Below are 11,621 nucleotides of genomic sequence, written 5' to 3' on the forward strand. Positions count from 1 at the left end.
GAATTGAATATAACACAGCTAGTGAGTATGAAAAAGAATTAGTATTTAGGTTCCTGATTCAAATTTCAATAGCTTATCCATGATTGTGCACTCTCTTGAGATCCTTTAACTTTCACCAAAGATGTGTATTTTCAAACTGTGCTCTCATGTCATAAGCTCTTCTGGTGGTTTATATCTGTCATCCATTTTACAAACTAAAGTTATTATTCTCTGAAGAGATGCTTGCAGAAAGTTACTAAAAAAGTCGATAGAACATGGTCATGGGTGCTTGGGTGGCTCAGTCGGTTCAGTATCTCACTCTAGGTTTTGACTCAGGTCATGAAATCATGATTCAGGAGTTCAAGCTCTCCATTGGGCTCTGCGCTGCTGGCATAGAGCCTGCTAGGGATTCTCTGTCTCTCTGTTTCTCTCTGCCCCTCCCCTGCTCTCTTGCTCTCAAAATAAATAAATAACCCCCTCAATTTTTTAAGTTGTTAGAACATGGTCAATGAGACCATCTGTTTGGAGAATGGTCTGGGAATCACTTGTTACATTCTGACATTCATTAGGATTACTTAAGCCTTCTCTTCATCTTGTGTTATTAACTTTCCCCATTCCCACACCTAACCAACAACCATATTCAATACACCTTACTTTGATACCTATTCTGTTTAGCCTCCAGTGTTACCTTTATGCTCTAACTAACCTTACCTCATTTCTCTACCCACCAAGCCACCAGTGATGAGCTTTTCCCTGTTATATAGTTTGGATTTATTTTAAAAAATATTTTCAACATTCTTAATGTTAATTTTTATACAATAATGCAGCCATTTGAAGTGTAAATCTCAGAGATTTTTGACAAATCTGTACATATATGTAACAACCACAACCAAATTATAAAACATGTTCATCACCCTAAAGGTTTCTTTGTGCTGCTTTTGAATCAATCTCCATTTTCACTCCTAGCCTCAGGCTATTATAGATACATTTTTCATTTCTGAGCTTATTAATGAAATAAATATTTATGACAGTATTCATTTCTTAATATAGCCCTGTACAGACTTCTCCATGATGGTGTATCTATCAATAGATTAAATTTTTTTTCATGTTTATTTATTTTTGAAAGAGAGAGGAGACACAGAATTTGAAGCAGGCTCCAGTCACTGAGCTGTCAGCACAGAACCCTAGGTGGCGATCAGACTCATGAACCATGAGATCATGACCTGAGCAGAAGGCAGATGCTTAACCAACTGAGTCACCCAGGTGCCCCATCAATAGATTTTTATTGCTGAAAAGTGTTCAACTGTATTGATGTACCACAATTTATTTATCCATTCACCTATTAATCATCACTTGGGTTTTTCGAGTTTATTGTGAATAAAACTGCATCAACATTCATGAAGATGTCTTTTGTGGATATGTGTTTTCTTATGCTTGTGAAAATCTCTAAAAGTGAAGTTGAATTATGGGTTTGTAGGGTAAGTGTATATTTGCTTGTTGTTTATATCACCAGCAGTGTATGAAAGATCTAGTTGCTCCAGACCTTCATGTAGTTAAAATCAAGTAAAGATATGTGTTTGCATTTGTGTATGAATTCTCTATTTTATTGGTTTACCTGTCCATTGATCTACATCATAGTATGTCAGTAAGATAGTGTTTTAATTACTATAACTTTAAATTAAGTCTATAAATAAGATATTGTGAGTCTCCCACCTTTGTTCTTTTTCAAAATTATTTTGGATCCTCTTAGTACTTCATAGTTCCATAGAAATTTTAGAGTCAGCTTTTCAATATTAAAATAAAAACTACCTGGGATTTTGAGTGACATTTATTGAATCTATAGACAAGTTTGAAAAAAATGGCATTTTAACAAAAATCAAGTTTCTGATTCATGAGACTGATATTTATTGAGATATTTCTCAGTTTATATCAGCAGTGTTTTATGGTTTCAAGTGTATAGTCATGCACAGTTTGTTGAATTAGTCTCTTAGTTTTTCATGTTTTTTCATCTTATAATTAAAATTGTTATTTTTCATTTCTAGTTTCTTGCCTGTATGTAGCAATACAATAGATTTTTATATATTGAGCCTTTATTCTGTGGCGTTGGTAATAATCACTTATTATTTCTAGAAGGTTTTTTTTTTTTGAAGACCTCTTAGGATTTTCTGCATATTGGATTATGTAATCTGCAAACAAATATTTTTTCTTTATTTCCTAACTGTATGCTTTTAACTTCATATTCTTGCCTTCTTGCATTAGGTAGGATGTCTAGTTTAATGTTAAAGAGGTGGTGAGAATAGATATTGTTGCCTTCCTCCATGTCTTGGAGGGAGAAATTAGGTCTTTCATCATTAAATTTCATGTTAGGTTTTTGGTGGATTCTATTTATGAGTTTAAAGAAGATCTCATTTGGGGCACCTGGGTGGCTCAGGTGGTTAAGCATCTGACTTCAGCTCAGGTCATGATGTCACAGTTGGTAGGTTCGAGCCCTGCATCAGGCTCTGTGCTGATAGCTTGGAGTCTGGAACCCACTTTGGATTCTGTGTCTCTCTGCCCCTCCTCTGCTCAATTTCTGTCTTTCTCTCTCAAAAATAAATAAATATTAAAACATTAAAAAATAAAAAATAAAGAAGATCCCATTTGTTCCTAGTTTGGTAAGAGTTTTTAATCAGTGGATGTTGATTTTAGTGAAATGCCTTCTCTACTCCTATTTAAGTAACTATGTGGTTTTCTCTTTATTTCTGTTCACATGGTGAATTATATTAATTAATTTCCTAATTTTAAACCAACCACACATATCTGGAATAAAATCACTACTTTGTTATGGCACATTATTCTCTTTAAGTATTGATGGATTTGATTTTCTCATATTTTACTGAGAATTTTTGTTTTCATATTCAAAAGGGATCTTAGTTTTCTTTTCTTTCAGTGTCCTTGATCCTTGGTATTAAGATTTAATTCTGACTTTGTAAGATCAATGAGCAGTGTTCCCTTGTGCTCAATTTTTTGGAAAATTCATTGTAGAATTGGAAATATTTTTTCCTTAAAAATTTGATAGAATATACCGGTAAAGCCACTTGAAGCTATAGTATTCTGTGTGGGAACATTTTAAATTATGAATTCAATTATTTTCCATATTTAGGAATACTTAGGAAATGTGTTTAATTTCTTTTCAGTCAGTTTTGATAATTTTTATCATTCAAAAATTTTCACTTCAACAGGTTTTCCAATTGATTTCCCATTTGAGGAAACTTAATATTGTTCTCTTTAATTTTAAATGAATTTTGATTATATCATTGGTCAGTAGTAGATCAGGAAATCAAGAGTGCTCTTATCACACAGTCTTAGTGTCAGTGTGAATCAGTCCAAAATCTTTGGATTATAATTTGGTGTTAATAGAAACCAATACCTTCAATGTATCTACCCTTTAACCTATAAGTGTCCAGGCTAGGGTTTATTTCAGAAATATTAATGTGTATAGACTTATGAATGTGTAAGAATATTTACAGCATCATTTTTCACAATAAAATGAACACAACAGCAAACAATGATCAGTGGAGGGCTAACTAATAAAGAATAGGTATCCATATAATGGAACACTATGCAGAAAAAAAGTGAGCATTAGGTATAGATATGGGAGACTATTTTTTATATATTGTTAAGTGAGAGAGATAAGGTTTTAAAATAGATTTTCACAGCATATTCCATAAGGAATAGGCAGATGCATATACATTTTTAATAATATTATATGGCAAAATGGTTGGGCTTCCCAATGTCAGTATTGGGAAGGAAGATTACTCCAAACTTATACCTTTCTGCATCTATTGACATTCTCAGATTTAACAGGTATACATACTTCATATGAAATCCCAAATCCAGATAAATGTTTTGTAGATGCCACTTTGTCTCACTCTAGCATAAAGCAGATTTCAATTTATATTTGTCAGTTGGTTCAGGTTGTAAATATAACTGCCTACATTAGTTGTCCTTATGCCTCCCACTTTGAAGTGGCCAGCTGGCAATCATGGACACACCATAGAAATAGATGGAAGAATCTTACTTGACTGCATACAGATGCATATGTATTCATAAGAGTGGAAATGTGAGACAATAGCAGAGAGTAGAGTACAATTTGGAGGTAGAAACTCCCCAGTTTGCAGGAATATCCTCATGGTTAGGAGCAGGAGCCTCTCTATGAAATGAGTGAAGAAGGAAACAGGCTTTGTAGGGGATTTCTGGTGAAGTTAAGGCTTTGACTGAGACCAATATTCATGCTTTTAGGATATTGGTGCACTTTTTAGCTGTCAATTGTAATGTGTCCTATTGGGGGTTGGTGGATGATTTTTCCTCTGAATAGCTAAGAGAATTGGGGAAGAGTCTAGGATATAGGGCAAAGGGAGATCTGCTTAGAGTTGAAATGTCTCTTGAAACCTAGACTTGGGGCTTTTGAGGAGGCAGTATTGGTATTAAAAATCAGCAATTGGTGAGATTTCAGGTTTCTTCATTAGCAGAAAGTTAAGAAAGTTCTAACACTTAATTGATCAGAAATGAGAATAACTAAAAGTTTGCTCTGCTTTCTTGCAGTCTGATTGCTTAGGGACACCCTGAACCTGGGCTAATTAAGAACAGGTACCTCAGTGACTAAGTCCCTTTGGGAAGGAGGGTAGTGGAAGGGAAGGAGAGAGAAAGAGACCCTCAGCTCCCACAGTGCTGGTATTTCTGGACTTTTTACTCAGCTCCTTCTGAGTAAGTTGCTGTGGCCTCTATATATTCATCAGCAGGAGCCAGACAAGTTATCAAAGTTCTGGAGAGACTGAGAAGGGTGGAGAGGCCCTTCCATGGAGGTGAGTGTTTTCTCAGGGTTTTTCTCTAGGAAGGAAAGAGCAGGAGAAAATCAAGTTTAGAGTCTGGTTTTGGCAACCTGTTAGAACAAAGGATGCCCAGAGCCTAAAGAGTGGTTAAAGTCATCCCCAAATCAGAGGGAAGATTCATTTCTTTTTCTGTCCAATATTAAGAACAGTCACTGCTAAGATTCTTCTATTTTTTTGACCTAGTGTTTATTACACAGACATTGCAGAAATGGAAATCCATGAGGTATCCCAACAATTCTGTCCTTGACCTGTTTGCCCATCATTCCAACCCATAGAGGCTTAGAGGAGGTGGCATGGGTAAGGGAAGTGAGGAAGGGAAATGGTAATATGAGCCATGAAGGCAAATTAAGAGGAGTAGGCTCCAGGGGTTATGGCCCAACTACTTTAATGAGGATCAAGTACTATTTAATCATATGGCACACATCCAAGCATCCATCATGTACAAAAATTTATCAGCATGACTTTATATAGCACAACAATAATATAGATATAGATATATAGATATATATAGATATAAACATATCCCTGCCTTCATAGAGTTTATATTCTAATATTACAGATGAACAATGAGTAAATGAAATTACATTTCCTGTCCATCTTCTTTGCCTTATATTAATGTCAACATGATTAATAAACTAGCACTATGAGTTTGCTTACTTGTCTTACATATAATCTAGCACCCACTCTCCCCTTTAATGTAAGCTCCACAGGGCAGGAAATTTTGTTTGTTTTAATCACTGCTGCATTTTCTTAATGTTAAATGAAGGAATGAAATTAGTATACATACAAAATCAGGTAATAAGAAGTGCTACAAAGAATGGTAAATTCCATAAGCTAACAAGCCATTCCTAATTAGTGTAGGGTAACTGGAAAGAGTCCTCTGAGGAGATGACATTTGAGTAACAGGATGAATAAAGTGAAAGGTCAAGTTCCAGACAGACATCCTAAGGGTCTACCAATCTCAGATCTATCCTTGTCAGTGCCACGTGCCACTATTCCTCCTTCCCAGCACTTTACTAAACACATGAAGTTTGAGAAGAGTGATTTTGCCCTAGGAAATTATCTCAAGCTATAGATTTCTCATTTGTAAATGTTTCTCCTCTATACTATGGAAGTTTACAATCTGGGGAAAGCAAAGATGCTGGTCTTTGTCCCCTGGTGCTTTTCTACTACCCCAAGTTGCATCTGGACAGTCCCAGTAATGATGAGGCATAGGGTTCAGCATTCCATGTTTGGAGCATCACCTAGAACACCTTTATATTATCTGCTACAATTAACATAAGAAGTGACACAATCCCAGACCTGGTGTGGCTGACTAACACAGCTTCATAAGTGGCCTGTTAAAATACTCTAACCCTCTGTCCCCTGAAAGAAGGCATATCCTGTGGTGTAAAAGACAAGGAAGGTTTTTATCCTCAATAGAGATGAAGGAGTCTTCGTGCAGTCCAGACAGTCTTGAGCTAGATTGGAGGTGACCACGCTGAGGTCTGTCCTTGAGCAGAGCATTGCAGTAGGGGCATGTCACCTGGTCTTCAGGTTGGAAATAGTTTCTCATCCTAACCTGTCTTCTCTTTAAAGAACAGGACCATGTGAGCCATGTTACCAGTCTTTGAGCTCTAGGTTTTACAAGGAGCAGAAACAAGGAGCAAATGATGAGCAATCTCTCTAGTGCCACTGAGTTCTGCCTTCTAGGCTTCCCTGGGTCCCAAGAACTACATCACATTCTTTTTGCCATATTCTTTTTCTTCTACTCAGTGACATTAATGGGAAACATGATCATCATCGTGATTGTCTGTGTTGATAAACGTCTGCAGTCCCCCATGTATTTTTCCCTTGTTCATCTCTCTGCCTTGGAGATCTTGACTACAACTACTATCATGCCTGTGATGCTTTGGGGATTGCTGCTCCCTGGGTTGCAGACAATATCTCTGGCTGCATGTGTCACCCAGCTCTCCCTATACCTTGCTGTGGGGACCACAGAGTTTGCATTACTTGGAGTGATGGCTGTAGACCGTTATGTGGCTGTCTGTAACCCTTTGAGGTACAACATCATTATGAACAGCCACACCTGCAGCTGGGTGGTCATTGTATCATGGGTGTTTGGGTTCCTTTCTGAAATATGGCCAGTCTATGCCACATTTCAGTTTACCTTCTGCAAGTCAAATCAGTTAGACCATTTTTTCTGTGACCGAGGACAACTGCTCAAATTATCCTGTGGTGACACTCTTTTCACAGAGTTTGTTCTCTTCTTAATGGCTGTTGTCATTATCATTGGTTCGCTGGCCCCAACAATTGTCTCCTACACCTACATCATCTCTACCATCCTTAAGATCCCCACCGCCTCGGGCCGGAGGAAAGCCTTCTCTACGTGTGCCTCTCATTTCACCTTTGTTGTGATTGGCTATGGCAGCTGCTTGTTTCTGTTTGTAAAACCTAAGCAAACACAGGGCGCTTCTCTCAATATCAGTGGTAACCCCTTTCCTGAACCCTTTTATCTTCACCCTGAGGAATGACAAGTTCAAAGAGGCCCTTCTGGATAGAATGAATCGCTGCTTTCAACTAGTCAAGGATTAAATCTTCTATGTCAGTTTTGTGTGAAAACACAATAATCATTGGGGATTCTTCAGTAACCTAGAAAACCCTAATTCCTCTCTTATCATTATCATCCTTTCAAAATCAAATAGTGTGTACAATTTCCAGTCTTCTTCCATGGAAGAAGACAAGGCAGATAAAAATGAAACCCATCTGTGCCCACTAGAATCTCATTCTTCCGTTCCTGTTACTACCACTATTGAACTATGGAAGCATATCATCGGAAGGTGGGCAGAAGGAGAAAGAAAAAACATATATAGTTTTGTAGAATCTATAGCTCTGGAAATTCACTTATAATCCCTTTCTGTAAATGTATATCCTGATGGAGGAAGGATGGGGAGGAGGCCAAGAGTGCAGGTCTAGAATAATCAGAGTACCAAGGGGGAGAAAAGCTCACTTTGTTTGTTTGTTAACTGTTGTAGGACTTTTTCTATATTTTTCCAATTTCTTGACAAGAGGACCATATGTATTTAAAATATTCTGTGTTTCTCTCTTTCTCCTGTGGTTTGTCATGTTATCCTGGTCTGATTCTACTGCAAAGTAAATACAATGTTATATACATTTTGCCACAGAGCCAATCTAGATTGGTGAGGTGGGAACTGGAATACATTTTTTAAAGTAAACTTTTGTGATGTAAATATATGATTTTTTTGGATATTTGAGAATTGAAACAAATAAAAATTAAATGACTAATTCTAGAGAGAATGTTTTACAGCTGATTAAATCAACTGTTTCTGGTGAGACTGCTCCCAGACCCAGATTTTAGGCTTCATGATACCTTTGTATCTTTGTCTCCCAAATCCATGTGTATTAGTACCTTTCCATAGATCTTTTCTATGGGGAGCATCAAAGGAAGGAGAAGCTCCCTCTTACTTCAGAGTCCTTCAGAAAGTCCAGGCAAGGCTATTTACTAATGCAATTGTAGGATATTCATAATGTTTGAGGAAGGGATTTGATGGAAGTTGTTGATGAAATAAATGGTAATACTCAGCACCTCCTGCCAGCCCTGAATTGGGTGGAGATATCAGCCACCCCACAGTGGATGATGGTGTTCCATAGGTTTGCAAAGAGTACTGTGTGGAGATGCCTTCTGTTTGGTGAGAACATGGAAGACCACCACATACAATCTAGTTGATTTCACCTCATATGGGCACCAGATGAGGTGTTGAGTGGGGCCTTAATCCAGCCCATGCTCTGCTAGCCATCCAGTGTGTTGTGATGGGACTTCATTGGCTAGGGAAAGGGCTGAAGGTTGCTACAAAGGTATCCACCCACATCCAGGTTCATTTTCCATGGTCTGTCATTTTTTCTCCTTCAGTAATCCACAAAGGATGACTTTTCTAATTTGGACAAAGGCTTTTCATAGCCTATGTTGTCTTTGACCTGGTAGATCAATTAGGAGGACAGAGTCAAGAAAACCTCACTGTCCTCATCAATTTCATTGGTTTTTCAACTTGTCATCACTCATGCCTTTTGCACCCTGTCCTGATCACCCTTTGTTCATCTACCAACTATCTTTTTTCTTCTTCCCCTCTCCCTTTGTCCTTGAGCTTTCTGTTCCTTTCTCCTTTCCTTTTCCCTCATTTCCCTTCCCCCCTGTGTTAGTCTCTGACCACCCACTGATAATGCATTCCTATTCTTCCCCTTCTCCTTCACCAACATTTCCATTCATCTCCTGTATCTCAGGGATGCAAGGCTTTAAACTGCCTCTTTGAATGCCCTCAGCCACCAGGAGAGAGGGAGCATTCCAGGTCAAGTGACTAGTGATGGGGCATTAAACATCTCTTGTACTAAAGACAAGGTCCATGTTTGGTCTTTGATTCTGAATGAAGGAAAGTAATTTCTGTGTTAGTCTGTGGGGATTGCCATAACAAAACACTATACATTTGGTGGTTTAAACAAGAGAAATTTGTTTCTCATAGTTCTGGATACTGAGGTGACCAAGATCAAAGTTCATGCCAATTCAGTGTCTGGTGAGGGCTCTCTTGTAGATGGTCACCTTCTCTTTATGTCCTTAATTGGCCTTTGTTTGTTGTGTGTTTGAGGGGAGAGAGCAAGTGAGCTCTAGTATCTTTTCTTATATGGAGCATAGCCTCTTCTGATCAGGCCTCTGCCTAATGACCTCATTTCAACTTATGTACCTCCTAAGAGGCCCCATCTCCCAATACAGTTGCAGTGGGTGTCAGAGTTTCAACATATGGCTTTTGAGGGGACACAGACCGTTAGTCCATAACACAGTCACTATGCCCTTGCCCTGAAAGCCAAGCTTATGCTCCACCAGGATGCCTACTCCATGATCCCACTGGGAGCTAGGAGAGAGTTTGGTCCATGGGAGGCTCTAATTTTCCAAGCTTAGATATCTACACAAATATGAATCGAGATGCTTCACACTGCCCTCTCTCTGCTGTGTACACTATGGGACCTCAGCAACCTCTTGCTCTATTAGTTTAGTTTTTGTCTCTACTCCTCACAACTGAGTATATATATATAAACAGTACAGGCATTCAAAAAAGAAATATTGATTATGGGCACTTATTTGAACTTCTTACTTACATGAAACTACCATACTCAAAATGTCTTACATATACTTTGATATATGTCATATGTAATGTATTGCAGTTTTTTTTTTTGAGAGACAGAGAGACAGCGGGAGCGGGGAGGGTCAGAGAGGGAGGGAGATGCAGAAGCTGAAGCAGACTCCAGGCCCTGAGCTAGCTGTCAGGACAGAGCCCAACGTGGGGCTCGAACCCACAAACTGCAAGATCATGACCTGGGCCGAAGCTAGACACTTAACCAACTGAGCCTCCCACGTGGCCCTGTATTGCAGTTTTTACTTGATTTGCACATTGACCTCGTAACATACTTTGTGTTGTTATTTATATGTTCATAGTGGAAACAAAATCAAAATTAGAGATGATACTACTTTCAACCCAGAAAGATTCTAAGTCTCATCTGGAAAAATGCTTACCAAGTTAGTTAGTATCTGTTACATATCTCTGAGAAACATTCATCTCTTCTGTTTTATGTCTTATAGGTATTTCCCTATATCCAATATTAATAATGTATAAATATTGATGTATATTATACAAATTAAAATATAACATTTATCTTATACTAATGTTCCAATAAGGAGATGAGGAAAAAGAAAGGAGTGGTGTATAATTAAAACTTCTATTTCTTTTGCAGAGCCACCAGAATATTTATTTCCTTTTTCCAAATGGAAACATCTCCAGTGTTTTATTAATATTGATAAAGAATTTTTATGGGTGCCTGGGTGGCTCAGTCGGTTAATTGGCCAACTTCAGGTCAGGTCATGAACTTACAGTTCATAAACTGGAGTCTGGGTCGGGCTCTGTGCTGACAGCTCAGAGCCTGGAGCCTGCTTCAGATTTTGTGTTTCTGTCTCTCTCTTCCTCTCCCCTGATCATGCTCTGTCTCTCTCTTTGTCAAAAATAAATTAAAAAATTTAAAAAATATATTGATAATGAATTTTTAAGAAAAAAGAGAAATACAATTTGACATAGGTTTGTGTGATTCCAAATTTTACTTTTAACTTCTTTGTTATTTTGTTCCATGAACATTAGTATATTTTTTCAGTAAAGATACTGAATATACTTTTATATCATTAAATCAATTTTTATATATTGAGTATGTACTATATGATGGGGGGCACTTGTAGAAAGAAGCACTGGGTGTTATATGGAAACCAATTTGAAAATAAACTATTAATAAAAACTTTGCAGAATGCTATGTAGTCCTATATATGGAAAGAATGAAGTATTGATTGCATACTAAGCAGCTTGTAATGTCTGTATATTAAATTTTTTTAAATGTGTATTTACTTTTGAGAAGAAGAGATAGAGAGTGAGCAGGGGAGGGGCAGAGAGAGATGGAGACACAGAACTGAAGCAGGCTCCAAGCTCTGAGCTGTCAGCACAGAGCTTGACATGATGCTTGAACTCACAGTCCATGAAAACATGACCTGAGCCAGTCAGACGCTTAATCAACTGAGTCATCCCGGAGCTTCAATAATTTCTGTATATTTTTATTCAATATTGGCAATAACCTGTGAGGTAAGTAGTATTATGTTTACTTCACAGATGAGAAAATAGAGGCCTAAGGAGGTTAAGAGACTTGCCAAAGTTTACTTAGTCATCAGCTGTATCAATTCTATGAGAT

The 11,621-nt window shown here is 37.7% G+C and overlaps 1 protein-coding gene across 1 annotated transcript; it reads left to right on the forward strand.

Annotated features, from left to right (window-relative positions):
* Positions 1 to 6,499: 6,499 nt before the first annotated feature.
* On the forward strand, positions 6,500 to 7,424 carry LOC115304843 (olfactory receptor 9A4-like). The gene is given in 2 exon segments (XM_029955177.1): positions 6,500 to 7,302; positions 7,304 to 7,424. Coding segments are annotated over 2 exon segments (924 nt in total).
* Positions 7,425 to 11,621: the final 4,197 nt, after the last annotated feature.

The sequence above is a fragment of the Suricata suricatta genome, chromosome 2, assembly GCF_006229205.1.
Source record: "Suricata suricatta isolate VVHF042 chromosome 2, meerkat_22Aug2017_6uvM2_HiC, whole genome shotgun sequence".
In the NCBI taxonomy this organism is placed as follows: domain Eukaryota; kingdom Metazoa; phylum Chordata; class Mammalia; order Carnivora; family Herpestidae; genus Suricata; species Suricata suricatta.